The sequence below is a fragment of the Bipolaris sorokiniana genome (genome assembly GCF_000338995.1).
Source record: "Bipolaris sorokiniana ND90Pr unplaced genomic scaffold COCSAscaffold_1, whole genome shotgun sequence".
Taxonomy (NCBI): Eukaryota; Fungi; Ascomycota; class Dothideomycetes; order Pleosporales; family Pleosporaceae; genus Bipolaris; species Bipolaris sorokiniana.
In genome coordinates this window covers 2,011,019-2,036,555 of record NW_006911895.1, presented here as the reverse complement: position 1 = coordinate 2,036,555, position 25,537 = coordinate 2,011,019, and the positions used below count along the sequence as shown (strand labels likewise).

General features: G+C 50.7%; 12 protein-coding genes across 12 annotated transcripts; 7 read left to right on the top strand and 5 right to left on the bottom strand.

The window, feature by feature from the left end:
* Window positions 1-71: 71 nt before the first annotated feature.
* On the bottom strand, window positions 72-1,822 carry COCSADRAFT_32377 (uncharacterized protein). Its single transcript, XM_007696088.1, has 4 exons — window positions 1,605-1,822; window positions 1,120-1,554; window positions 856-1,068; window positions 72-804 (listed from the first exon to the last, which is right to left on the bottom strand). The coding sequence occupies exons 1-4, from the start codon at window positions 1,784-1,786 to the stop codon at window positions 168-170; spliced, it is 1,467 nt and encodes a 488-aa protein (XP_007694278.1). The 5' UTR covers window positions 1,787-1,822; the 3' UTR covers window positions 72-167.
* Window positions 1,823-3,275: 1,453 nt separating this feature from the next.
* On the top strand, window positions 3,276-4,572 carry COCSADRAFT_21887 (uncharacterized protein; the record flags this gene model as incomplete). The annotated part of the gene is made up of 4 exons (XM_007695888.1): window positions 3,276-3,431; window positions 3,480-3,590; window positions 3,644-3,885; window positions 3,936-4,572. The coding sequence occupies 4 exons, from the start codon at window positions 3,276-3,278 to the stop codon at window positions 4,570-4,572; spliced, it is 1,146 nt and encodes a 381-aa protein (XP_007694078.1).
* A 495-nt stretch (window positions 4,573-5,067) lies between these two features.
* On the top strand, window positions 5,068-6,413 carry COCSADRAFT_166665 (uncharacterized protein; the record flags this gene model as incomplete). The annotated part of the gene is made up of 2 exons (XM_007696756.1): window positions 5,068-5,803; window positions 5,854-6,413. The coding sequence occupies 2 exons, from the start codon at window positions 5,068-5,070 to the stop codon at window positions 6,411-6,413; spliced, it is 1,296 nt and encodes a 431-aa protein (XP_007694946.1).
* Window positions 6,414-6,962: 549 nt separating this feature from the next.
* On the top strand, window positions 6,963-8,310 carry COCSADRAFT_32375 (uncharacterized protein). Its single transcript, XM_007696087.1, has one exon. It carries the CDS (start codon window positions 7,018-7,020, stop codon window positions 8,239-8,241), a length of 1,224 nt encoding a protein of 407 aa, XP_007694277.1. The 5' UTR covers window positions 6,963-7,017; the 3' UTR covers window positions 8,242-8,310.
* A 1,403-nt stretch (window positions 8,311-9,713) lies between these two features.
* COCSADRAFT_177396 (uncharacterized protein) lies at window positions 9,714-10,512 on the top strand. The gene is made up of 3 exons (XM_007696755.1): window positions 9,714-9,924; window positions 9,983-10,058; window positions 10,255-10,512. Exons 1-2 carry the CDS (start codon window positions 9,772-9,774, stop codon window positions 10,037-10,039), a joined length of 210 nt encoding a protein of 69 aa, XP_007694945.1. The 5' UTR covers window positions 9,714-9,771; the 3' UTR covers window positions 10,040-10,058; window positions 10,255-10,512.
* Window positions 10,513-10,556: 44 nt separating this feature from the next.
* Window positions 10,557-12,481, bottom strand: COCSADRAFT_32372 (uncharacterized protein). The gene has a single exon (XM_007696086.1). The coding sequence runs from the start codon at window positions 12,425-12,427 to the stop codon at window positions 10,871-10,873; it is 1,557 nt and encodes a 518-aa protein (XP_007694276.1). The 5' UTR covers window positions 12,428-12,481; the 3' UTR covers window positions 10,557-10,870.
* Window positions 12,482-13,129: 648 nt separating this feature from the next.
* On the bottom strand, window positions 13,130-15,232 carry COCSADRAFT_177394 (uncharacterized protein). The gene is made up of 7 exons (XM_007696754.1): window positions 14,888-15,232; window positions 14,713-14,838; window positions 14,591-14,660; window positions 14,103-14,541; window positions 13,936-14,049; window positions 13,510-13,889; window positions 13,130-13,455 (listed from the first exon to the last, which is right to left on the bottom strand). Exons 1-7 carry the CDS (start codon window positions 15,017-15,019, stop codon window positions 13,298-13,300), a joined length of 1,419 nt encoding a protein of 472 aa, XP_007694944.1. The 5' UTR covers window positions 15,020-15,232; the 3' UTR covers window positions 13,130-13,297.
* A 900-nt stretch (window positions 15,233-16,132) lies between these two features.
* On the bottom strand, window positions 16,133-17,255 carry COCSADRAFT_32370 (uncharacterized protein). Its single transcript, XM_007696085.1, has 2 exons — window positions 17,085-17,255; window positions 16,133-17,023 (listed from the first exon to the last, which is right to left on the bottom strand). The coding sequence occupies exons 1-2, from the start codon at window positions 17,091-17,093 to the stop codon at window positions 16,286-16,288; spliced, it is 747 nt and encodes a 248-aa protein (XP_007694275.1). The 5' UTR covers window positions 17,094-17,255; the 3' UTR covers window positions 16,133-16,285.
* Window positions 17,256-18,229: 974 nt separating this feature from the next.
* On the bottom strand, window positions 18,230-19,894 carry COCSADRAFT_212756 (uncharacterized protein). Its single transcript, XM_007696753.1, has 2 exons — window positions 18,390-19,894; window positions 18,230-18,329 (listed from the first exon to the last, which is right to left on the bottom strand). The coding sequence occupies exon 1, from the start codon at window positions 19,633-19,635 to the stop codon at window positions 18,403-18,405; it is 1,233 nt and encodes a 410-aa protein (XP_007694943.1). The 5' UTR covers window positions 19,636-19,894; the 3' UTR covers window positions 18,230-18,329; window positions 18,390-18,402.
* An 850-nt stretch (window positions 19,895-20,744) lies between these two features.
* Window positions 20,745-22,605, top strand: COCSADRAFT_32368 (uncharacterized protein). The gene is made up of 3 exons (XM_007696084.1): window positions 20,745-21,894; window positions 21,947-22,194; window positions 22,243-22,605. Exons 1-3 carry the CDS (start codon window positions 20,920-20,922, stop codon window positions 22,568-22,570), a joined length of 1,551 nt encoding a protein of 516 aa, XP_007694274.1. The 5' UTR covers window positions 20,745-20,919; the 3' UTR covers window positions 22,571-22,605.
* A 279-nt stretch (window positions 22,606-22,884) lies between these two features.
* Window positions 22,885-24,169, top strand: COCSADRAFT_186530 (uncharacterized protein). Its single transcript, XM_007696752.1, has 2 exons — window positions 22,885-23,153; window positions 23,207-24,169. Exons 1-2 carry the CDS (start codon window positions 22,944-22,946, stop codon window positions 24,119-24,121), a joined length of 1,125 nt encoding a protein of 374 aa, XP_007694942.1. The 5' UTR covers window positions 22,885-22,943; the 3' UTR covers window positions 24,122-24,169.
* On the top strand, window positions 24,170-25,496 carry COCSADRAFT_212746 (uncharacterized protein). Its single transcript, XM_007696751.1, has 2 exons — window positions 24,170-24,192; window positions 24,257-25,496. Exon 2 carries the CDS (start codon window positions 24,574-24,576, stop codon window positions 25,438-25,440), a length of 867 nt encoding a protein of 288 aa, XP_007694941.1. The 5' UTR covers window positions 24,170-24,192; window positions 24,257-24,573; the 3' UTR covers window positions 25,441-25,496.
* Window positions 25,497-25,537: the final 41 nt, after the last annotated feature.

The following is a 25,537-nucleotide window of genomic DNA, read 5'->3' as shown; positions in this document are numbered from 1 at the left end:
CAAGATTCAATTTGTTCAATCTTGCAATAGTGCGACCCAAACATGGGAAGCACAATCTGCTTGATACATATGTTCTATTCTAGGTCTATTATGTTATGTTGCCGCAGTGAGCGGTAGTAATTGTCTAATGATAAGTAGCCAGCTACACTGATTTCTGGAAAAACTGTCTACAATGCAAAGCGGAAGTCTGGGTGCTCATCGCCAAGCTCCTTCATGCTCTGATCCAAGACCTCGGGCAACTCAAGCCTCTTTTGGTCGCGCTTCTTGTTCTCTTTCTTACAGCCGTACCAGGTTATGGTCGCGGCAATGGCACCCATGCAGGCTAGACCGAGACCAGTGCTGAAACCAGTGCGGAACCGGGGGGCTTCCTTGAAAAGGAAAACGTTGGAGCTGACGAAGGCGCCGGCGGTGCCAAAGTTGATGATTGCTGCGATGGCCACAGCGCGCTTGTAGCCGCTGCCGCAGTTCATAGAGACCCAGATGATGGAGATGGGCATGGCGAGGTAGCAGCCGCATGCTATGAAAAACATGCCCATGTATCGTACCTTGGGGTTTGGCGGGTGGGCAATTTCAACGATGAGGCCTATTGCGAGAACCGCCCAGCCAAAGATGTAGAAAAGGTAGCGGCGCTGCAGACGCTCACTTGCATATGCGAAGATGACGGAGAAGGCAGCACCGACCAGGTATACGGGGATGGTGTGAACTTGAGCTTGGATAGCAGTGTAGCCGAGGCCTTTGAGGATAGTCGGTTGGAAGTTAGCGAGCGAGTTTGCGTTTTCTGTAACTCCGAGGTTCATTGCGACACTGTCGATTTGTCAGTATTGGCGTTCAAGCGACTGAACGAGATTTGCTTACCCAGTCCAAATCTTCCAGTCTTTCAGGTACTCGAGAGCCTTCTTGAGTGTGATTTCATCGTCAGACACATGGCCTCCATCAGCTTTCACTCGTGCAAGCATAAGAGCCTTTTCGTCAGGAGTCAAGAAGTTGCAGTCTTCTGGGAACGGGGGGATAAATGGCCAGGTGATGATGCTGATGAAGACTGTAATGCAACCCTCGATGATGAAAATCCTTTCTCGAGTTAGCAACTGCCGCTCAAAAGCATGCGCAAAGTTGACTTACCATCGCCATGCGGCATAGCCAGCAGTACCGCTCATCTTTGAGATCAGCGACGAGAGAAATCCGTTAATAGCACCGGCAATGATACCGGCCGTAAGGAAGTAGACATAACGCGTAAGATACTCGCGCTTGGAGTAGTATGCGCCGATCAGATAGGCGCAGCCAGAGATAAAGGCCGCTTCAGCGAAGCCAGTGAGCAGACGGCAAACAACCATTTCTTCCCATCGCTTGACATTTCCCTGTCCGATGACTGTGATACCCCAAAAGAACATCATGACACAGAGGGATTTTGGCCCATAATGCTTGAACGCAATTTGTAGCGGAATACCAGCAACAAGGTAGCCAAGGTTGAAGACCCACACGCAGATGTTGAAGCGCTGGCCGATGAGGTTCAGCTCCTTCTCCATGCCCGCAATTTTCGCATTTCCAATGTTTGCACTGGAGAATTGAGTTAGTTTTGCAGGTGAGAGATTAGAGAGAGATCCTACCGGTCGATGAAATTGACAAGATAGAGGATCCATAGTACAGGCAAGATCCTGATGTCGAGCTTTCGCAACAGTTTGCGCTCAGCAGCGGGATCAAAAGAGACTTCTTCGGTTGTCGAACCAGGCGAAGACACGGATGAGCCCTGGACGTAGGCGCCCTTTTCGATTGAGCTGGGTTCGGCCATTGTAGATGGTGAGTGCAGAGGTTAGGCGGGGTAAGGCCGTGGATTATAGCTGCACAGTACTGTGTCTTGAGTAACCAGTAGGCCTGCAATGCAAGCAAGGACAGGGGCGACTGCAGAAGATAATGGCCAACCCCAAACACATGGCATTTAGCCGTGTGCAGGAGAAAAACTGAGGTAAAATCTCCAAGCGAGATACCAACGGCGAACGGTTTGGATTGAGATGGTCTTGCTGTTCTAGAAGCACCGAAGTACCCCCAAGCGTTCAAAAGATGGGGTGATATTTGGGTGTGCCGCAAGGAGATTCGACAACTAACCATGCTACGGATCGCTCACCGCATTAGCCTGCCAGTCGCTCATTCGTTGGTGGTGTAATAACGAGCCACTTTTCTCGCTGCCGAGCTCTTCAGGGTTCGGCACCAGATGCTTCAAGGCCTGGACCTCCGTCTATCATGCTGATTTACGATCAGTACCCGACCCAGCGGCTCATTCGCCAATTACCTTCGGTAGAAATACGGTATATCGTGTATGGCTGTCAATAGTGTAGCGCCTTGTCTTGGTAAACGCCAAAATCGCGGGTCGGAGCAGAAATGTCCCATCCCGCCGGGGCGGCTTGTTCATCCCCACGCGACGGCCCGGGCAAAAGGTGTAACAGTAGTTAAACTTACTATTCTTCCGTCCGCCTGAAATTCTCCGCCTACAGTACGCCACCATGAGCTTGTCTGCTCCTATAGGATTCTTATAGGCGACATGGAAGCATAACTGAAATCTTTTTTGTCATAGATCTCACTGGGTAATGGCGGGAGCGCCACAAGGCTCTCCTTGTGCAGAACCAAACGACACCACCGTGCGGGTGCAAGGGTGCTGCTGCGCAATCTCGTATTCGGCGAAATAGAGAATGCTTTCCGCTCCGTACTCCAGAACCCTATGCGAAACCCACAGCAAGCGATGCGGCCAAGATGATATAAGGCCGCTCGGCCTTTCTTTCAAGTCTTCCATTCCAGTAAGGTGATCCTTCAGCATCCAGCCATAGTGGGTACCTACATACGGAAGGATGCCACCCGGAAATCATCATTGGCTCCTCAGTGTTCCATTTGTTAGAAAAATTTGGTCCTTTGCTGCACAGTCATTAGAAGGATTTCAATGTAAGAAACGGTCCGGTTTTGGGCGTGTACCAGGCATGTATTGCGATGGGGATAGTGCATTGCGGAACCTGAAGCGCAAGCCGTAGTTCCATCTGTGAAGAGGCTATGCTACATAAATAAGTGTATATGCCTTGTCATGCATAGTGGAATGAGGAAGTCTATGCACAGACCGGTACAGCCCAAACTAGATATTATCATCCGTGGAGACAAAACGCTGGGCATTTCGAGCACAACTGTCAATGAGAAGCAAGGGATCTGCTATAAGTCTACCTGAATGACTAGATGCTCGGTCGATCTCCGCATGCTTTTGGTTCGGCTGCCTGTGAGACTTCACCGCTCAAACGAGAATGTACAGCGCCTATCCGGGTGAACAACATGACTTGCGATGGGTTACTGTAACCTTGACCTCCATCGCCACCATTCTCTTGATATGTCGCCTGTCCATCACATTCAAGAATAGAGGCTGGTTGGGAATCGAAGATGCACTGGTCATTACAGCAAACGTAAGTGTTCGAGTGCGAGTTCTGCGGACAGACACTGACAGAAGACAGATGTGGCTGATAGCCTTCGCCATATGCGTCTATATGGCTACAATCTATGGATTTGGATTGAAGGGTGCCGACATAAAAAAGTCTGGTGGTGACTTTAAGAAGGCAATCAAGGTCAGTGAAGTGGATGTAATGACTCAGACAACCAGCTGACAGTCTGTCTACAGTTCTTCTGGCTCACGCAAGTCTTCTACACTCTGACGAACGGCTTCAACAAAATGGCTTTCATTGCCTTGTACTATCGCGTATTCCCCATGCCCCGCTTCCGACTGATCTGCAAGATTTTCGGTGCAATATCAGTAGCCTGGACGATATCATACATATTCGTTGTAATCTTCCAATGTACACCGATAGCCCGCGTGTACGATCGTTCAATACCAGGAACATGTATCAGCTTCTTTGGACACCGGTAAGGACTACACCAGACGTATGTATGACCAGTGCTGACTGTCTTCGCAGTTGGTCCAACGCAATCACAAATCTCATCACCGACATCGCAATCTTCGTCCTTCCAATGCCAGTCATCGTACGCCTTAACATGTCTCTAGGCTCCCGAGTTGGCCTTGTAGTCCTCTTCTCCATGGGTTTCTTCATCTGCTTAACGACCGCTCTTCGCATGGGAACGCTGCCGTTGACCCTCAGAACCAAGGACCCCACCTGGGAGTCTGCTCCAACAAATCTATGGAGCTTCATAGAAGCTGCGACTGGCGTCATCTGCGCATGTCTGATCAGTCTGCGCAAAACCATCGCGGCGTTGTGGCCCAGGAAATGGAGGAGCACCAGGGGGGCAAGCAGTGGATATCAGCAGTATGGTAACAGCAGACCTACAGGCAATGCTCTCAGTGCAGCAAGGGGACCAGGAGGAACGGACACCTCCCGTTCCTACGTCATGGGCAACGTCAAGAGTGGGAGCAGGGGGCGGCCAGACACGTATGCAGACATCAGCCCTAGCGAGAGCCAGGAACACATCATGGAGGGCAAAAAAACAGTAGCACACATTACGACGAGCCGGCCTCGAAGTAGTGAGAGCGGAAGTGAGGACCTAGTTTTCGAGGGCATCACTGTCACTACTGACGTCAAGGTCGTCAGAGAGTAATGTCGAGCGCTACATTCTAGAGAACAAAAAGATAACAATAATAGATACACACTGCATGCTCTCGTGTTACAAGCGTATCGGATCTCACACAAGCACCCAAGTTATTCTAGCCATGACTCTCATAACCTGAAAATCCACCACTCGGGTCTGATCAGTACCTGGGTGCAGTAGCCGGGATATACTAATGCCTGTCAGGAGCAGCACTAAAATTTAGCGCATCGTTTCTAGATCCCCACCCAGTTAGACAGTTACAGGGAGAGTGTGCTGCATATGGCAGGGTGCCCAATATCGCGCCTAAGCGTTTACTCCCGGTGGCATGATAACTTTTTCATAGGCCCTTCTATTACAGTATCGTACCTGTTTCTAATAGTGCAAAGACAAGTGGCAAAAGGAGACATCACTCACCAATATCCTTAGATTTTGGTCCGATTGGTCTTTCGCATCGAGCATCACATCATCGTACCATCACGCAAGGAATTTTTCCAGTCGGGCATCATGGCGGCCGCAGCGGATCCCCTCAGCATTGCGGTGGTCGGGGGTGGCATAGCAGGACTCACGCTGGCCATCGCGATGCTAGAAAAATGCCCACACATTCATGTTACACTATATGAGTCTGCGAAAACGTTCGGGGAGATAGGTGCAGGGGTTGGTTTTGAACCCGTCATGGTTCGCACCATGGGACTAATCGACCCACGCATCGCAGCTGCATTTGAGAAATGCAGCAAAGGGAATACGGCGACGGAACCTCCACGGTGGTTTACTGTAAGGATTGGCGACGAGCGGAAGAAGGATGTTAGATCGGGGGAGGAGGTCTTCGTCATGCCAGCAAGGACAGGCCCTCGAGGCGGGGTGCACCGAGCGCACTTCTTGGATGAATTAGTCAAGTTGCTGCCGGAGGGTATTACGCAATTCAGAAAGAGATTGCAAAACATCACAGAAACAGAGGATGATTCAGGAAGGGTGATTCTTCATTTCACTGATGGATCAAAGGTGCTGCATGACGCTGTACTGGGATGCGATGGAATCAAATCGCGCACGCGATCTATACTGCTCGGCGACTCCATGGAATCAAAAGCCGTCTTTTCCGGGAAATACGCCTACCGTGGACTAATACCCATGGCCAAGGCTATCGATATAATGGGCGAGGGTACACCGGAGACGCCGCAACTCTACATGGGTTATCGTGGTCATGTACTCACCTTTCCCATCGCGAACGGAACACTCTTTAACGGTAAGCGATTCATCTGGTTTTCACAATCACTCAGGCTAAGATATCAATAGTGGTAGCCTTCTCTTCTCGCCCCACATGGGACCAGCCAGAATGGGTAGTGCAGACGTCTCGTGAAGACATGTTGAACGACTACAAACACTGGAATCCCGCTGTGCGCACCATCATGGAGAACCTACAGAAGCCTGATATCTGGGCGCTCTTTGATCACCCACCCGCGCCAACTTACTACTCCACCAAGCCACTCTTATGTCTTGTCGGCGATGCAGCCCATGCTTCGACACCTCACCAAGGGGCTGGCGCTGGAATGGGCATCGAGGACGTCTACATCCTCAGTGAACTACTTTCTCAATGTAATGCAAAAAGCGACATTACGAAGGCTTTTCAAGCATATGACGCGGTGAGGAGACCACGCAGCCAGAAACTGGTCAAGACAAGTCGCGAAGCAGGCATGCTGTGGGAACTTGAAGGAGAAGGTGTGGGAGATGATCTTGAAGCACTCAAGCAAAACGCATTGACTAGGATGAACTGGATTTGGGACTATGATATCACAGAGGATCTGACACGAGCAACAGGACTCATGAGGAATGGAGCAAGTGCGGCAGTACCGTAGTGCAAGTCTATAGTATTACGCAACAGAAGTTTCCCTATCAGCCGACGTAAGTTCCAAGAATTTCCCCACGCCGAGCCAGCAGCCATTACAGAACAAAGTTTTGTCAAACTTGTCTCGGCTGAGGAATGGACCAATAGACGCATAGGAGCGAGCAGACATCGAAACGCTCAATGTGTCAGGTGATGGCGCGTGGTGACTACGCCGCATCAGCCTCACCAACATCTTGTGTTACCTTACTATTCTAGACCGCGTGCATTAATTTGGAAGCGCACAGCCTCGTTCTAAAGCCCACAATGTTTGGAAATCATGATCCTTCGACTATCGACTCTCCCAAAGTATCCCGCGCAGGCAGAAAGCCAGGCTCGGTTCGCTGCAAAGTTGGTGCTTCGCCTTCAATGTGTTGGGCACACAGCCACATCGCATGACCTTCCTGTTCACTTAGGAATGTGCTCTCCTAGGCAGTGAGGAACCAAGCTGTCGGATCGATCGTATGAGGGAGGCCACTTTCGAGTATAATTGAAGAGATGTTGCGGTACTCGAAGTCGTACACTTTGCAAATCATTTACTCATTACGTTAACATATTTTCTCTAAGTTCTCGTCACAATGACTATGAACATTTCCAGACACCCTTTTGTTGACTCGAACACACGTAACCGTCAGCAATGGTACCCAAGAGACGTCCTAGAGCTTTGTAGAGATGGCCGCTGCGTTGGTTACGCCCCCTCCAAGCGTCGCAAGTGCCAAATATGCATAGCTTCTTGGTCCGTGAGTACTATGAACGCAATCATAGACGAGATGTCAAGGCAACTTCCTGATCCTACAATTCTACGGCCTCAGCTCCAACGTCTTGCTACTTATGGACTCTGTGTACGTTACCATCAAGGACAGGTTGATTCCATGGTATACAAATGGAGCCGCAAGATATACGCAGCTTTCCCTACTGGCAGGGTTCCAGTCAGCGATCCATCGCCATCCCACACAGTGGCATCTTCTATATCGTCTGCCACACCTCCTCATCTTGAAAACCTCCGGGATATGAGGAGATGTACGAATGAACTCCTGGCGATCGTATCGAACAATCATCCACCAATCCAGACAACATCCATGACTAGCACCTCAGTATCTGAAATCTCTTCACCAGCGCTGTCCCGACGTTCCTCGATACCGTCTGACTCGAGCGAGCACACTATCATTTCATCAACCAGTGATTCCACAGAATCGACACATCAGACTATCACCCCGCCAAGTTCTATCTCTCAGATCTCAAGAACAGCTACACCCTCATCAGCAGAAGACGACGCAACGGAACCCCTCACATCATTACCATCCCCTCCCCAACCACAGCCTTGCGCCCGTCCCCACGTCCGCCGCATCCTCCTCTCCGACCCCTGCCCAATCTGCCACGAAGGCGGTCCTCTCTCTTCATGTCTCGCTACAGACATAGTCTGGTGCAAATCCAGCTGCGGCCGCCCAGTCCACAAATCCTGCTTCGAAATATGGCGCACACAACGCGAACAGGATGGTCAAACCCCTACCTGCGTTATCTGTCGTGCAGACTGGGATGACGAGTGCGACTGCCAAGGTTGTCATCATGTTCCGCGGCGATCCGGTGACACGGCGTGCGCGATATGTCTTGATGCACTGGTGATGAGCTCGGGTGCGGGATCAGAGGCTGAAGAAGAAGGAACAGTGTGGTGTAAAGACGGGTGTGGGCAAAGTGTGCATAAGATCTGCTTTGAGATTTGGAGAGAGCATTGTGCAGATGCTGGGAGGGATGCGACGTGTGTGTTGTGTCGTGCGACTTGGAATACTGACTGCTCGTGTTAGTATTAGAGGAGGGGTCTGATAGATTTCATATTGTGTGTTATTAGTAACGAGATACATGTTTCTTTACGAAAAGATTTCGAATGGCGAATTAGTTGTAATAAAACGTGATGACATGATGATGTTGCGTGGCAGCCATCAGGGTACACGCTTGTTCCGTGCTCTAGAAACATTCCGCCCCCGCCGCCCCTGCCTCCCCGCCTGCCCTGCACAAAGACTGGAAACTTTCGCGCGCTTACGTGCATTGCATTAGTAGAGGAAGGTGATAAAGTTTGGCAAAAGCTTATTCGAACTGCTCTTACTTTACGATTTTCTTTTAGTGTAGATGATGAATAGGAGTGAGAAAAAAGATACATGTTGCAGCTGGTCGTTGGTTGTAGCGCGCGTAAGCAGTGCTATTCACAACAGCATATGTAATGGGGGTATGCTTTCCATGTGGCGCCAAGTTTGCCAAATTTTACTGCTTGTCATTTTGCAGTGTCCTTTATCAATGATAGTCCTCAGTATTATCCATCTCCCAATCCTACGTTGCAGTAGGTGATTCGAGTCCCCTATGTATAACAGATGAAAACAAAATAAATCTGGAAGGCGGGTTGTACAATTGAAACTCGTAAATCTAATGCAAGAATGAGAATGTGATGCGATTCAGGATTCTTCGCCGTCCTTGTCGTCATTTAAATGTGATGTTGCAGTCATGACACAGAACCATGTGTATGCATATTTAAAGGTAAGATATCAAGATATCTTAGGCAAGTAGACGGAGGTTCTACAACTTCATACCCGCTACCTCTGCGAGCCGATTTTATGACTTAGCATCTTGGTAAGACTTAACTCACTCATGCATATCTATCTCGTAGATTGTACATCGCGTATGTGTACGCTGACAGGGAAAATCTGCAAGCAGAATGCTGCACTAGACTTGATGTCCTACAACTGACGTATTAATCCAGAGGATCGTAAAATCTCATAAATAAATCCTTAGGAGTACATTCAATCATAAATCGGCATCTGATGTTACATCTCCATGTGCCTTCCTAAGAAACGACACGCAAGCAACCCACTCCACGAAACCAAATGTCAAAGACATAAGGATCAACTAGATGACGCAAAGTTCTTCTCAAATAGGACATTCAAGTATTATGGGAAGATTTTTGGTGAAAAGTGGCTTCCTCGCCAAGCCATCCAGCTGACCAAAAGCATCCAAAAAAAAGACATCTCCTAGGAGCCGGTTTGCTCCAAAATCAGCCCATTCAATATGAACATTTCGCTTATAAACCATCCCAGGAGTCAAGGACGATCTTCCCTGCCTCTCCAACCAAAACTTCCGAAAGCGCCCCCAAAAGACCTGCCAAATATTGATAGACAAAAGCCACACACAAAAAGCACTCTCTCAAAAGACTTGCCAAATACGGATTATAGAAGAGTAATATATAAAAGGCAGACTCCGAAACATATTCCCTATCTCCATCCCATCAACCAAACTACTTTCCCTCACCAACCCAACCCAAACTCAACCACATCCAAAACCTCAACATGAACTCCTTCCTCCTCCTAACCTCCCTCATCCTCGCCTCAAGCGTCCAGGCCAGACCCGCCGGCAATACTCCGGCGCCGCTGCCCTCCTCAATGACACTTGACCCTGTCCCCGGAGCTCTCCCCGAAGATCTCCCCAAAGTTCTCCCCGAAGTTCGTCCTTTCCCCACCCCATTCTTTCCATCACACGCATATAACTAACTCCTCACAGCGCCGGCAAGTCGACCTATGCACCATGTTCCCAATCGCCTGTCCCGGTACTAAATAATCAGTACTCCATTTTAATCGTAGGTTCCCCGCTTTTTTCCTTTTACTTACTCATCTTCCCTCTCCTCCCTCTGTTTCTACGTTCTTTCTTTTTTCCCTTTCTTTTCTTTCTTTTGGTGAAGAGATTCAGTCTTTTTTTATTGGTAGAAATGGATTATGTCAAGGGGGTTTTTTTGAATGCAAAAGGTATATAGAAACTAATGTATACGTGAATAGGAGCATGATACGGGGTGTTCCAGTGTATCAGTTGTTGAGTGTCGCGAATCGTGGGGTTTGTGGAGGGGAAAGAAGGTGGAAAGCGGTGGTGGAAGCTGGTTGTCTGGGGTTCTTCTCCCTTCCCTATATTACTGAGGGGAGGGAGTTTGATCTCGGTCGGACTTTTGGAGGAGTAGAGAAGAGTGGGTAGGAGATTTTCAATGTATATTCTTTTTTTGTTCGACTTGAGAGTGGTAATAAAGGAGGGTGCAGCCTGCTATGTGTTTGTAGTTGGATTGGAAGAGTTCTTTTTTTAAAACTTGTGCTTTCTGATGTGGAAGCTGGGAAGTATCAAGCTTAAGTGTTGGAGAAGCGGACTAGATGTCTTTTGTCTAATTGGCTGGGTGAGCATGGCTAGACGGCTTAGCCCTAATATCAGAACAGCAATATAACACAACTACGAAAACTAACAAATAGAAACCAAAAGTTTTACAGCATTCAATGACTAAGAGTAGCAGAAGACAAGTCAAAATGAACAAAAAATGGGTATTATTCTTCATCTACTTTTACAAAAGATTTCTCTCATGGTATCATCTCGTCATTTCCTTCGCCCCAACAATCATTATAGACATGAAATTTAAATAGCGTGCTTTCCAGCACCGCATGGTTGACCGAGGTGCTCATGGCCACCGTGGTCGAACCTGCTCATGAACCTCGCCGACTCAGCACCGCGCTTGCGGAGGGTAGCGTTGGCCTTGGGGATACCCTCGAAAGAGACGGCGTACTTGGCAACGGAGTTGGCAATGCTCTGGGTGTTGAGGAGGTAGGCGTCGTGGGCAAGGTTGTTGATGTCGTCGCAGGCCTGGTGGTAGCATCCGTCGAGGGGCTTGCCGGCTTCACCACCGAAAAGCTGGGCCTCCTCCTCGGTCTTGAGGACTTCGGCACCCGTGAAGAGACCGCCAGAGGGGATGCCGTTCTCGAGGAAGGCAGCGTAGTCAGAGCGGAGAGTGAAGAGGGAGGGAACGTGAGCAAGGCCACGCTCCTCGTAGAACTCTTCAAAGTCCTTCTCGATCTTGTCGGAACCGGCTGCGCCAGAAAAGTTGAAGGCACTGCCATCACCGTCGTAGATACCGAGGACATAGTTAGGCGAGGCAATCATGTCGAAGTTGAGGTAGGCACGGATCTTGTTGGCCTCCGCGGTGCTGCCACCGAAAGTACCGTTGATGGTCTTCATGTAGTAGAAGGATCCAAGCTTGCCAAACTCCTCGGCGCCCCAGAAACCAAGACGAACGGCGTTCTTGATCTTGTACTTTGTGAGAGCAAGACCAGCGACCAGAGTACCAACAGTACCAGATCCATCGTCGTTGATACCAGGACCCTGGTAGACGGAGTCGGTGTGGCCACCAATCATGAGGACGTTGTTGTGGTCACCCTCCTTTGTCTCAGCAATGACATTGTAGTTGGTGCGGTTTTCCTGGATAGCTTCGACGAAGAGAGTTCCCTCGAGCGCAGTACCGTTTCCAAGCTTAGCAACGAGAGCCTCTCCAGCCTCCTTGGTCATGCCGACAGTAGGAGCGTAGTCGCCCGCACCTCCAAGTGTACCTGAGAGGGGCTGCTCTGGCTCATTGTTGTAGATGAGCGCGCCTACAGCACCAGCAGCCTTTGCTAGGGTAGACTTTTGGGAAAAGGCACAAGTGCCTCGGGAGATAAGTGCGTGTTGGCCAGAAACACTAGCAGGGTAGTCTTCGGCGGCGCATCCCAGGTTGTTAACCTTGACAATGTTGGCAGTGGCATCGCCAGAAGGGCCAAAGGTCATGTAAGAGACGGGAATCTCTTCACCACCAGCAGTGAACTTGGTCGTAGCAGCGGTAAAAAGCTCAACAAATGGCTGCTTGTACACGTTATAGTAACCAGTGGCCAACAAAGTCTGGTACAACCATTCGGTGGTCGCGTTGTGCCCTGTGCCACCAAAAGCACGGTTACCGCCAGCTTCGTCGGCAATGTCTTGAAGCTTTTGGGAGCCCTTGAGCAGATCCTCAAGCTTGATGTCCTTGATCAGATCCTTGGGAGTGACAAGCTTCTTAGGCTTGTCGTGAGGCTTTCCAGGCTTGCCGGGCTTTGTGTTTGGGTTTGGCTTGGGACCGACCTGGGCAAGGACAGGCGCAGCGAGCGCAACGAATGGAACGAACCTCATCTTGAATATTGAAAACGAGGGATGAGCAAAGACTGAGAAGGCTGTCGTGACAGATGCAACCGGAATTGCATGGCTCTATATACTCTGGCTGACGTCCTCATAAACGACTATGAGAGTTGGACTAGGATAGTCGCGTGCTCCCTAGCCTAACCAGTTCAGGCAGCTGCTATTGCGACCGCTAGTTGGCCACTGTTCGGGAACCGGGAAATGGGTATTCAAGGCATGCTGTGGGTTATTGGTGACGGGTAGCCGGGTGAAGGGCTGGGGGCGAAGGCGACGAAATTGATGAAGGTCGACTTGGCTGCGTGATGCTGTGTTGTATGAGGAAGGAGAATAGCCGCATCATCTCTTGGACATACCTAGCTCACGGCCAGACGACACTTGATTGGGAAGTTAGATGGCGGCCAAGAATTCATTCTCCGCCAAGAAGCATCCATTCCCCGTCGAATCGCCTTGGCATGATAGCGCCAAAATCAGGGCGGATGATAATGGAGGCGGCAAAACGACGACCCCGCTACTGGAACACTTCGAGAAGCCCTCGGCTTAGCAGCGGACTGTTCTCATTCTGATCAAAAGAATATGCAATGTGTGACTAAAGTGGCTTGCTGTGCCAGTTCAAACTGAGCCTCGGTAGCCGTCCTCTACGCTACTACTTACGGCTATCATGCGCTGGACTTGGCAATGGGTATATGATCAAAAAAGCGGGCAAAGGAATAGAGCCGAGTAGGTTTGGCCAAATTACGAATTGATAAGTCAAGCCACACTCGCACCAGCCGAATACGATTAGGACCGACAGATATTTACAGAACCACAATGTCTCGATTAGATACAAGAAAGTCCAGACCATCATTATCATTATTCCTTCTTTGCTTATTTGTCGAAACCCGCCTGCAACTTGACAACGAATGCGCCACGCTCCATAGTGTTGACTAGGATGTGGCCGCTCTTGAAGAGCGCGTAGCTCGACCAAGTTCCAACAAAGTCAACGCTGCCGCCTCCGGGCATGTTGTCATCCTCGGGGTAAATATCTATCATAATCAATTTTGATGTTCTTTAATAGCAAGGTGGCGAAAACAACTTACCGAAGAAGCCGACTTCCCTAACACCAGCACCGGTGGGATCCTGGGGAATCGAGCGGACGTCCAAGACACGGAAACCAGTGCCGTAGTTGGACTGGTATGCGAAACCGTTGGCGACATACTGGTTGTGGTCGACGCCCTTGGCTCCGCTCCTGTACAGTCCGGTTTGCTTTGGTGCGCGCAGAGATGAAATGTCCCAGATGTAGGTGATGGGGTTTCCTGGGATACCGGGGCCAACCTTGTCGTACTCATCGTACTCGTCGTCGAGAAGCAGGTACTTCTGGTTCTTGGGGTCCAAGACAGCGCCCTGGTGGGTGTATGCTGCACCCTCATAGGAAGTGACGGACAGGAGGACAGGAGCCTTCTTGTTCGTTACGTCATAACTGGGCCTTGTCAGTGCTGCTCGTTTGATCGTAAGTGCTAACTTGCATGGAAAGTGAGTCCTCGTTGTAACCGTAGCAAATCTCGTGGCCCTCAAACTGCTTGTCGGGACCGTGGTAGATAAGGCACTGAGCATCGTGCACGTAACCGTCTTGCGACGCACTTGAGATACAATGTCAGCTGCGTGTTGAGGATGTCCAGGTTTCCAGACTTACCATCCAGGGGTGGTTGGGTTGGAAGGGTCGGTGATGTCAATGAAGATGATACCGGACTTGCACTTGTCGGTCCTGGGCTGCGCCCCGACGGCGTAGATGAAGTTGGTCTCGGGGTTGGTTACGACGTTGTGAGCTCGACCGCTGGGGAGGCCCTTGAAGTGGCCAGTGAGATCCTTGGAGTTGCTGAAGACCTTCGGGGAAGCCGGGTTGATTGTGAGCAGCTTCTTCATGTCGAAGATCTGGATACCGTGTCCCTGGGCCTCGCTGCCGATGATCATCAGGTTGTTCTGGCCACGGATCTCACGCCAGGTGCTGGGGGTCGAGTATGCTGGAAGACGTCCAAGGTATACAAGTTTGCCTTCCTTGTTGATCTCAGCAAACGCAGCACCATCTTGCTGTCCGATTGCAACAAACTCGCGACCATCGTCCGAGGTCCAACCTGGAAGTCATCAGCATTGGCCATTTTAAAGGGTATGCATATCACTTACCCCACGATGACGATCCGACACCACGGGTACTGCCGAGCTCGGCATGCGACAAGAAGTGGAGGAGATCAATCTAATCATAGGTCAATTGTTGCTAATCCGGCTAGGGGACTATTTTCACTAACGTTCTTGCACTTGAAGACATCGGTGTCGGTGATAGCAGTTCCATTGATGCACTCGACCTTGTTCTTGACCTCGGCGAACTGGGCAGAGTTGTACATGCCCGCAGCCTCTTGTTTGGCCCATGACTCCTGTTACTGATTAGCATCAAAGCCGAGCATAGCGGAACGGGGTCGCAACCTTCTTCAGGGCCATGTTGTTCTCGTGCCTGATGCCAGAGTCATAGAGCTGGGCGGCCCTAAGCTCGTCTTTGGGCATTTCCTTTGCCGCCGCAAGGGCGGTCAGCGAGAGGAGAGCTGTGCGTAGGAACATGTTTGCGGTGGCTTGAGAGGCAACAAGACAGCGGTGCTCGAGGCATTACAGGCCCACGGACGGTCTTAAATGTCCATTGTCTGCTATGGAGACTTCGTACATGGCAAATGACTACAATGCAACCCCTATGGCGAACGAGGCAGGTCTAGAGGCTACCTGCCCCCTTTGGATGCTGCCATCGGCATAGTGACCCATGGTACGCAGTGGTGTGGGTGCACAGGCGGCGCATGGTAAGGATACGAAGCATTGTATAGCCAGGGCAGGCAGGCCTATGGAGAGGAGCATTGGGGCTGCTAGATTAAGCAAAAGCTTAAATTGCGGATGGGTGCACGGTTCGGGAAGGAGGCTTCGTCTAAGATGTCTTGGCTGCTGTCAATTCTTCCTATCCAGCGGCGGAATAAAGCTGCCAAGAGCGCGATCGTCAAAACGCCAAAGATAACGCGTTGCGCGCACGATCCCAAGAGGGGCAATTCCAATGTCGCATCGCTCGCATTGCTCGCAGACGGCGTGTCCCAGGGCAGAGAACGTGATGCCCGCACGCACTAGCCTTTGCACGCCAAGGTTGTTGAGAAGCACTGCTTTTGGCTGGCAATAACTATGCTTGCCGTTTTGCCGACATGTGTTACCACCCAGCAATGTCATGGGAATAGGAATATGAGTGCATCGCTGTCAATATCCTCGGAGTTCCACGCTGTGGCGAAAATCGTCGCCAGCCCAGCGTCGCACTCTCCATACATACTCATGTATGTAAGTATGTACTTGGAGTAGTGCAAAAGCCATGCTGTCCGAATACCTCGTGATGACTGAGTTTTCTGCCCAATGGAGCTGCACATGAGTTTTTTTCGTCGCTGCATCGGATTGCTGCTAATTGGCCCAGCAAACAAACATCCAATAGAAAACGCCCCGTAGTGCGGACGAACCACGCCAATTTGAACTGGTCCATCAAGTCTTGTCCATTTGGTGCAGTCCAGTCTACTCTTTCGATCGTGAGCTGGTGGGGACGGCGGGGCAACGTTGGGCCGTCACGTCGCGTCCGCTACCGAACGTCGCAGGGTTCCACTGTTGCGTCACATGTCAAAACCTGTAAACATCACACCCAAACAACACAAACAACACCCTGAAATAGCTCCTTAGAGGGCATCATGCCCATCAAATATTCATTATCGAATGTATATACTCATAGAAGCTGTCAATGGTCGTAGTCTCGTCCGCAGTGGCGTATCGAGCTCATCAGATCTTCGTCATGCCTGGTGCTCTACCATGCATTCACATGGAAGCCTCAACCTTCTTGAGGCACTCTGGGAAGTCCTTCCAGTCGTACATGATGGCCGCGCACTTGGTCTCTTCCGTAAGGAGCTTGGCCATCTCTTCCATCTTCTCCTTGCCCTCCTCGATACCGTAGATGCCGACGTATCCTATGCAGGGGATACCGGCGCGCATGGCAGCCGTCGCACCGCTCTTGCTGTCCTCGACCGTTACAGCCTCCGAGGGCTTGACACCAAGCTGCTCGGCTGCGTACAGGTAGATCTTAGGGTCAGGCTTGGACGAGGGCGGGTTGAGCGAGGTGGCAGCCGAGTAGACGTGCTCGTTGGGGAAGAAGTGGTCGATGCCCGCCTTCTCGATCGATGCAACAACACGGCTCTTGGCTGAAGTCGACACAACGGCCATGGGGTAGCCCTGCTCCTTGAGCCACTTGAGCTGCTCAGTCACACCAGGACACTCAACCGCCTTCTGGCTCAGCTTGCGAGTGACAGCGCCCAGTTCCTGCTGGACGTAGTCGTCCATCTCCTCAGGCGGCATCTGGAAGTTGTGCTTCTTCTGCAGGCCGTTGAGCATACCGCGGAAGTTGTGGCCGACAAAGTCCTCAAGCAGCGTCTCGGCCGTGTATGTGGCGTCGATGTTGTGCTTGCTGAGGACTTCGTTGGTGAGGTCAGCGCAGGCCTCGAAGGCGTAGCGCTCAGACTGGACGAGCGTGTTGTCACAGTCGAGCATGATGTACTTTGCCTATACATGGATTAGCGGGGTGCTGGCGGGGTACATTTTCAAGGTGGGGGTGCGTGTTTACCTTGCCCATGGTTGCTGTGGTGTTCTTGTATCGAGGCTGGGTGGGTTATCAGTGCTGCTAACTGACTGCTCAAAGTAGCCTGGTAAAGTGTTGAGTGTGGAGGTAGGAAGAGAGAAGATAAGGACCTCGAGGGACTTGTTGGGACTCAAGTAAATAAGCAGCAGTGAGCGCGCCTGCCGGGTGTCAGGCATGGGAGGGCGGCGGCGATGCAGCAGCGGGCAGGCGCACCTACGTCATTGGCCAATCTGGTGGAGCGTGCGCAGGCCATTGGTGGGACGCATGTAACTTCTCTCACCACTTTGCTCTCACCTTGGCCTCCCCCCCACCACACCCGCCTGTCTGCAACGTGGTGGGGTCACCTTTCTCGCATCTTCTCTCCCGTACGCCGGCTGTCTTTTACCTGCGTCCACTACCTTCACTGTCTTTGACTATAGCGCGGGAACTGCGGTTTCGCTGGCCTACTTCACCGGATGCTTCGTTTGCTCATTTGGCCACTACGTCTGTATCAACAGAATCCACGCGGCCCGACATGTCACCATGGGCATCGCCTCACCCCGCATGGGCAAATCTAATGCCTCTGGCACAGCCTGCGGTGTGCGCAATGAGCAGTTCCTGCATGCAGGCAGTGGCAAGCGTGCATCCCCGCCTACGTCTCCATGCAGCCACAATGCGGAGAGGCTGTTGTTTCGTCAATACTTGGTCCTTTGGATCGTATTCAGGCATCAGCACTTTACTCCAAAGCATGGTTGAGCACCGCATGCCCAACCACGGCATAGATGAAACATCCTTACCTTGTCCAATGTATCGGACCTGTGCCGCCCTCATCCGGTCGCTTATTGTTCGTAGTTGGCCACCTCGCGTACATCCGTGCATATCAATTTCCCTTATAGATCCGGAGCCTCTCCTCAGGACTGTTACCTTTACAGCAAGAACTCAGCTGTTCCCACTCTTGACATGCGTCCCGTGGGTCGGGCCTGTTGTGTCCTCCACGTTGCACCGGCCATGGTTGTGTAGAAATGCACTCAGCCAATAGGTAAACATGGCTTGCGCGAACTCTCATTGTTAAACTATACGGACAACAGCCTTGATACAAGATGCACGTCCTGCTCGAAGTTGTTCACTTCCAAATGGCCAAAGCGCAATGCGAGGTAGGGAAGTATTGATAGTCCAAGAGTAGTGCTTGTTCACGCATGTCTTAGTGTTGAATTATTTCATTCATATCATTTGCTTTTGATGCAATGGATGCTGATAATACATTAGAGTACAGATGCAGGCTTTGTAGCATTCCTCCCCACGCTCACTAACCGAGGTCAATACTCTATTTCTTCGAGTCCTCCTTGGCCTTCTCAGCAAGCTTCTGTGCCTCGTCACCCTTCTTTTGCAGAATCTCCGAGATCTCCGAAACGGCTTCCTTGAGAAGCTTCTGTGCCTCATCGCCATGCTTCTGGGCCACTTCTTGAAGCTGGCTCAGCTTGGGTAGTATCTGGTCACCACCGGGAATCTTCTTGAGGTACTGCTCGTAGTCGCCAAAACCACCATCCTTGGCCTTGTCTGCGACGCTCTTGATGTACGACTGAAGGTCACCGGTGTCGCCCTTCTCAACGGCTGACTTGACGCGCTGGTACAGCTCTTGAACGTTGCCTCCTTTCAGCGCATCGGCATTCTCTTCCACAAGCTTCTTGACTTGTGGATTCTTGTCAAGATAAGGCTTTGCCTGCTCCATACCCTTCTTCCACGCCTCGTCACCCATCTTGTTCAGCTTCTCAATCTTCTCCTGCACTATGCTCCTGATCTTCTCAATGTTACCGGCGCTCATACCAGTCTTGACAACGTCACTGATCTGCTTCCAGGTCCTGTCGACTTCCTTCTTTGCTTCAGGGCCATACTTGTCGCCGTACTCCTTGAGCTTGTCGATGTTGCCGCCCAACTTCTCCTTCAGTTGTGGGTGGTTGTCCATGATTTGCTGTGAAGCGTCGCCGGCAAGGTCTGCAATGCGGCTCATGTGCTTGGTAATGACGTCCCAGGTCTGGTGTGCAGTGACAAGGCTCATGTCGCCTTTGCCAAGAACTTGTCGCATCTCATCGTATGCTTCGCGCACAATGTTGTCGACTTCGTTGCCGTGCTTCGCTCGTATGGCATCGAGATCATCAAAGGCAGAGTCAACGTAGCCCTTAGCACCTGGGATGAACGCAGCATAACTCTGAGCGGCCTGACGAAGCCATTGTAGCGCCTCGTTTGGCTCGGGAGTCTGCTCCTTGATCTTTTGTGAAGCCGACTTGACGTAGCCTTGTGCAGTCTTGGAGGCCACGACAACTTCCCGGGCACCCGATTGTCTGTAAAAGATATAGCCGACGGTGATAGCGGCAAGAGCACCAGAAGCAGCACCAACTGCGGCATGTGTACCAGCACCCGAGTTACCGGAGCTAGCTGTCTGGGTTGACTGGAAGCGCGGGTGTTGGGCGCGATACTGGGGATTTGCTACGCGAGCAGCCGGGCGACGTGCACAGCGAGCCGCAAAGCGTGCATTCTGCGTTGCTTGTCTTGAAAACATTTTGAGATGTATGTGAATGGGTCTGGTTGAAATGGTATCGATGAGGGTATTTTTGAAAACAAAGGCGAGGAGAAATTGGGTATCTTGATAGGAGGAGTGAATTTGGAAGATTTAGAAGGGACCCAGAGATTTAAAGGCCCTTGAAATCTCTTGTAGCAAACTGCTCGTCGTCCTGGGAGTGACGTCGCCATGATGATGGGCAGCGCTAAGCCCTGGGGTAGCCGGGAGCAGCTACTAGGTCCCGAAGGACCCACCGAGCGTCATTGGTCCGTCATATTGGTAACCATTCAAACTCCACCACCCCGCCTTTTCTAAATCTCTATCCAGTGTAAACGAATTACATGGCGAACCCTCGTGGATCCATTGCAATGATGCAGTTTGACATGGAAAACGTGGAATTCGCGGAATCTGATCTAGTGCCACTCGAAAAATGTCTAGAATCCCACCTACTTCTAATCGAACAACCTACCCAACTTGCCATCGATCCAAGGAACCTGATCCAGTGAATTGCAAGTCGCATGCGCGCATGTGTGCATGCGTTCTTGGTTTTCTTTTCTCTCCTCGTTTTCGCTATTTGTCTTGTCACATGCCCTGCTTCGTGTCTGTCCACAAACTGTTCCAGACCCAGCGAGCGGCTGAATGATGTCACCAGGCGCGTTGCTCTCCATGTTTTACGCGAAGATGTTTGTCGTATAGATCTGTGCATATTCTTAGCCCGACGAGCCGAATTAACATGCTCGTCTAATTTACTCTCATCACATGATGGTAGTATTGAAATGGGCCCTTGGGACCAGTGCCAATGGAGGGTTATCAGGCTTCAAAATAGCTGTAATACGAGCGTTGTAACCATTCAAATTTGAGGCGAAATGGAGAGCAGCGCGGAAAACAATTGTTGTAGAAAATCATAAAAGGTAACTCTATACATGCGTTTAAAACATGTAATTATGATGAAGATTCCATGTGAAAATGTTTGCACACTGTTTTGCAACTTGTTGCATGAGATAGGCGTGTGAATTCGGGATGACGTAACATAGCTCCGTTTTGACGCGATAATGTCGCGCCTCAACGTGTGCCTTGTCTAGCCGTCTGAACATTTGCACCTCGGCCCTCGAATTAGCAACAATCATAGGATAGTGGGACAACAACACTTGGCTTTTATCAATTTCAGACGCGTCCAGCAGAGCCCAGTAGGCTTCAGCTTATATTACGCACTGATGCGCAATCACTTCGGCACGACTGTAGTACTATAACCTGCTACTCTTTCTACGCCTCTAAAACACGACAATGGCACCCTCGGAGACGGCGCCCCTACTCCGTCAGGAATCGACTACCTCCTACGAGCCCGACGAAGAACATGAAGGAACCGCAGTACCTCGAAGCACATTTGCTCGCAATCTCGGTGCACTGGACGGCTTTGCTCTACTGATAAGCATCGTTATCGGATCTGGCGTCTTTTCATCTCCTGGACCTATCGACGCAAACGTTCCATCCCCTGGTGCCGGTCTTTTGGTATGGCTTGTCGGAGGTATCCTTGCTTGGACGGGTGCGCTCACCATGGCTGAGCTGGGGACTGCGTTTCCTGGCGAGGGCGGCATCCAACCGTACCTCACCTACATCTATGGCGATGTGTTTGGGTACATGGCGGCTTGGTCTTGGGTAGTTGCAACTATGCCAGCCACCCTTGCGATTCTCAGTATTGTATTCGTTGAATCTATATACTCCAGCCTGGGTATTAACGAACCGGATCCACCCTTGACTCATAAGCTGTTGTCTTTGCTTGTTTTGGTCTGCGTTACGACTCTCAATTCCATCAGCACCAAGACGAGCACTCGGTTGTCGAGCTTCTTTGTCGCCATAAAGCTGCTCACAATCCTTCTTCTCATAGTCGCTGGATTGGTTGTCGCCTTTGTTTTCCTCGGAAAGAGCAAGGACCTAGGCGGCGGTGATTGGCATCAGAACAACTGGTTTTCGCCACGCGATACAGTACTACCTGATGGTTCGCGATTTGACTGGACCAAAGTGACCACGTGGGAATCACTAGGCTTTTATAGCACAGCGCTGTATGGGGCTCTATGGGCTTACTCTGGATGGGACAAGGCCAATTATGTTGCAGCTGAGCTTCGCAATCCCAGCCGCCAGCTGCCACTTTCCATCAACACTGCTATTCCGACCATTATTCTTTGCTACGTAGCGGCCAATGCTGTTTACTATGTTCTACTTCCATGGGAAGTGGTGTCGACAACTGACGCTGCCGCTGTGGTAAGTATCGCAGAAAGTCCTGTGTACCCGAATCCTTGCTGACTCTATGTAGACGGCTGTCACACATTTTCTAGGAAAAGGTGTGGCATACTTTGCTACCGCCCTGATATGTCTAGTCATTGCCGGTTCCGCCCTCGGCAACTCTTTTGTTGCTGGAAGAATGACTGTAGCGGCGGCTAACAACAACTGGTTCCCACCTATTCTTGGTACAGTCGGGTATATCGGCGCATTCAAAGTCCGAAACGATGCCGAAGAAAGTGAATCAGCGGACCTTGCAATGGACAACGGAGAGTCACCAATGTAAGTGATATCCACTGAGTACCCTGAACGCCTTCTGATTGTCACTAGCAACGCACTAATTCTCAACACCGTCCTCTCTGCAATTTACATATTGCTTGGAAACATGCGTGTCTTGCTCACACTCAATGGTCTTGCCGAGTATGCATTTTTCTTCCTTACAGTCCTTGGCGCAATAATCCTGCGCTTTCGGGAACCAGAGCTGCCTAGACCTGTAAAACCCTTAATCCTCGTACCTATTATATTTGCAGTGATCAGCGGGTTTGTTGTCGTTCGCGGCGCTGTTTTTGCACCTATACAAGCTGTTGTTCTTGTGGCTATATGGTGTATTGGTCTCATATTTTACTACCTGAGGCTGTGGTTTCTAAATAGAAGATAGGCTATATCAAGCTAGTGCATGCATTGAAAATTCGATTGTTGTATATATCTCTAAAGGCGCTAAGCCACGTTGCACGTAAGGATGTCTCCGAGTCAATGTACTAGCTGCACGATTCTGGATAAATGAGAAAATATATTTCTTTTGTGTACGTAACCCGATCAGCTTGGCGCAGCTGAGATGATTGGCTTGTTTCTATTGTTATCCGACCCCGCGTCTCGACTATTACTCGTAATCCGAGGTAACTTGCTAGCTCAGCTCATATCTGTGAGCTGAAGCCTGTTGTTGGTACTTTGATTAGGCTGGTATAATACACCATCAAAACCGTACTAGTAACCATCCATGTCTCATCTTTGTGTTCATTCTCGGTAGCATCATGGTCGTCCGTCCGTATTTTACCAAAGAAAGAAAAGTACTTCCTTTCGACAAACTCATAGAGCTCGAACAAATCGACGAGTTGACGTTCCGCTCAATAACCAAAGGCTACTCACCAACAGGCGGAGAAAATGGGACGTATGGCGGTCATATCTTTGCGCAAGCTGCATGGGCTGCAGCACAAACAGTGAAAGAGGGATTCCTAATACATGCAAGTTGCAGCCGCAGTCTCAGCTGTCACAACCCAGCTGACTGGCCTACTAGAATATCACCGGCTGGTTCAACCTTGCTGGAAACCCCAATGAGCACTTCACATACCGCGTAGAGAAAATCCGCGATGGCTACAACTACTGCTCCCGCAACGTAACTGTGAGCCAAGCTGCAGCGAAAAGCAGCACATTCACATGCACATGCTCTTTCAAGCGCGAAGAAAGCGCATCAGTCGATGCCCAAGAGCACATCGACCTAAAAGAAATGTACCACGAAGCCCTAAAAGGCCGAGAAAACGAACCAATGCAACACTCCCCAACCCCCAGCAACGACTCCGCCGTATTCGTCGAAGACTATCTCCCAGCCCACCCAGACCACTTCAACCCAATCCCCGGCCTGCACCTCCGAAAAGTCGAAATGGCAAACTACAACCGTACCCGCGCACCGCTCGACCGAAAGCAATTAACGTTCTACTCGCTGCGAGGATCATTACCACTACCCACAGCACCATTCCCACCTCCGTCAGATCCCAGGAAAATAAATCTGACCAGAGAAGCAAACATGCACGCCTGCACTCATCTCTACGCCTCAGACTGCCAATCCCCACAAATCGTTCCGCGCCACCTGGATAAGCCCCGCGACTTCACGCGCATGGCATCGCTCAGCCACAGTGTGATTTTCCACACGGGCATCTGCGATCTCGTCATGGCTCCTGAACCGCGGGTCGATCATCCTGACGCTGATCCTACGTTACGGAACGACGGGCCTTTGCCGGTGTGTAATCTCGAGGGGTATGGGAAGGGGGATACGGATGGGAGGAAGTGGTTTGTGCAGGAGTCGTGGGTTACGCGGGCGGCGGAGGGGCGGGCGCTGTATATGAGTCGGATGTGGGATTATGAGAGGGGGGTGCATGTTGCGACTACTTTTCAGGATGGACTAGTTAGGTTTAAGGAGGATGTGAGATTGTAGCGGCTTTTTTTCCTGGATCGTAGGGGATGGGGGTTGTAGAGTCGTGGCTTGTAGGTACTATGGTACTACGTGTAAGATCTGCTGTTAACATCGCACTTTCGTTGGAGACGGCTAATATGATTGGTTTTCACTTAGTACCTGAGTGACCAGAAAAAATGTTCTGTATGCATATTGTGCACGTACACGAGACTTCGTAGCGTCGGAAACTTTCCATGTGTAAAGTATCCGAGCTACAGTCCCCGCGCGACGGAGACTTATCCATACGAGCACCAGCTTACTTACATGAAGTCTACATGTCCTAAAGTGATAGTACCCCAAAATATCCCCTCTGGTTCCCTTATCAACACTCTAGATATTTAAACTCGCCTCAAGCCCACATTCAAGGCACTACATTCAACATCTACCTATTCAACCCTCTACCCACCCCACTAAATCAAACCAAATCCACCAAGATGACTTCCTCAAAAACCTCAATGGACAGCCTTTACTCCGACTTCGCATCAAAATACGAAATCTCCACCGGCGGCTGCACCCGCCAACTAGCCACCTACCTCCTCTCCCTCCTCCCCGCACTCTCCTCCACCTCTCACATCCACGACAACGCCTGCGGCCCCGGCATCCTCGCGCAGGAAGTCCTCTTCCAAAACCACTCACTCACCCCCTCCATAACCTGCACCGACTCCTCCCCACAAATGATCACCTTGGCCCAGCACACCATCCCCGCCATCACTCCCTCAAACGCCGCAAACCTATCTTTCCACGTCCTCCCCGGCGATGCTCTCGACCTACTCCCCTCGGAATCTTTCACTCACTCGATAACGAACATGGGCATCTTCTTCTTCACCGACGCGCTAAAAGGCGCCCGCGAAATTCACCGTACCCTAACCCCAAACGGCACCGCCATCGTCACAACCTGGAAGTCCGCAGGTTACATGCCTATCTTACACTGCGCGCAAAAAGCCGTGCGACCGCAAGATCCGTTGTTTGAGTGGCCGATTGCGAAAGAATGGTATGAAGCTGATCACCTCCAAGAAATATTGAGGAAAGTCGGGTTTGAAAGTGTGGAGATGAGCGAGGTGACTGTGCATTTTGCGGGGAAGAGTCTGGAGGAGACGTGTGGGTTCTTAGTAGATATGTGGAAGCAGGTTGGGCCGAAGTGGACGGAGGAGGAGTATGTGGAGTTTGGGAAGCAACTTGTTGTTGAAGGGAGGAAGGAGGCTATTACGATGAACAGGCCTGTGAATGGGAAGAAGGATGCGGAGATTGTGGAAGTGGTTGGGTTTCCTATGGTTGCGCACGTTGCCGTTGCAAAGAAGTGAGGCAACTACGCTTATAGATATCGGGAGAAAGGTAGATTTGTGTGCTATCATTACAAATCCTATCGAGTTCACATGTTTCAGTCTAACATGCAAAAAT

What these genes read in the sequence shown, in the direction of transcription:
- COCSADRAFT_32377 (XM_007696088.1), bottom strand. Translation starts at nt 1,786, where the DNA reads ATGGCCGAACCCAGCTCAATCGAAAAGGGCGCCTACGTCCAGGGCTCA. An exon ending in GGCTATGCCGCATGGCGATG is followed by an intron (nt 1,069 to 1,119) that starts GTAAGTCAACTT and finishes AACTCGAGAAAG; the next exon opens with GATTTTCATCATCGAGGGTT. An exon ending in GACTGGAAGATTTGGACTGG is followed by an intron (nt 805 to 855) that starts GTAAGCAAATCT and finishes ACAAATCGACAG; the next exon opens with TGTCGCAATGAACCTCGGAG.
- COCSADRAFT_32375 (XM_007696087.1), top strand. Translation starts at nt 7,018, where the DNA reads ATGACTATGAACATTTCCAGACACCCTTTTGTTGACTCGAACACACGT.
- COCSADRAFT_177396 (XM_007696755.1), top strand. Translation starts at nt 9,772, where the DNA reads ATGAACTCCTTCCTCCTCCTAACCTCCCTCATCCTCGCCTCAAGCGTC. An exon ending in TCCCCAAAGTTCTCCCCGAA is followed by an intron (nt 9,925 to 9,982) that starts GTTCGTCCTTTC and finishes AACTCCTCACAG; the next exon opens with CGCCGGCAAGTCGACCTATG.
- COCSADRAFT_32372 (XM_007696086.1), bottom strand. Translation starts at nt 12,427, where the DNA reads ATGAGGTTCGTTCCATTCGTTGCGCTCGCTGCGCCTGTCCTTGCCCAG.
- COCSADRAFT_177394 (XM_007696754.1), bottom strand. Translation starts at nt 15,019, where the DNA reads ATGTTCCTACGCACAGCTCTCCTCTCGCTGACCGCCCTTGCGGCGGCA. An exon ending in ACAACATGGCCCTGAAGAAG is followed by an intron (nt 14,839 to 14,887) that starts GTTGCGACCCCG and finishes AATCAGTAACAG; the next exon opens with GAGTCATGGGCCAAACAAGA. An exon ending in TAGGGAAGTCGGCTTCTTCG is followed by an intron (nt 13,456 to 13,509) that starts GTAAGTTGTTTT and finishes TGATTATGATAG; the next exon opens with ATATTTACCCCGAGGATGAC.
- COCSADRAFT_212756 (XM_007696753.1), bottom strand. Translation starts at nt 19,635, where the DNA reads ATGTTTTCAAGACAAGCAACGCAGAATGCACGCTTTGCGGCTCGCTGT.
- COCSADRAFT_32368 (XM_007696084.1), top strand. Translation starts at nt 20,920, where the DNA reads ATGGCACCCTCGGAGACGGCGCCCCTACTCCGTCAGGAATCGACTACC. An exon ending in CAACTGACGCTGCCGCTGTG is followed by an intron (nt 21,895 to 21,946) that starts GTAAGTATCGCA and finishes GACTCTATGTAG; the next exon opens with ACGGCTGTCACACATTTTCT. An exon ending in GACAACGGAGAGTCACCAAT is followed by an intron (nt 22,195 to 22,242) that starts GTAAGTGATATC and finishes GATTGTCACTAG; the next exon opens with CAACGCACTAATTCTCAACA.
- COCSADRAFT_186530 (XM_007696752.1), top strand. Translation starts at nt 22,944, where the DNA reads ATGGTCGTCCGTCCGTATTTTACCAAAGAAAGAAAAGTACTTCCTTTC. An exon ending in AAGAGGGATTCCTAATACAT is followed by an intron (nt 23,154 to 23,206) that starts GCAAGTTGCAGC and finishes CTGGCCTACTAG; the next exon opens with AATATCACCGGCTGGTTCAA.
- COCSADRAFT_212746 (XM_007696751.1), top strand. Translation starts at nt 24,574, where the DNA reads ATGACTTCCTCAAAAACCTCAATGGACAGCCTTTACTCCGACTTCGCA.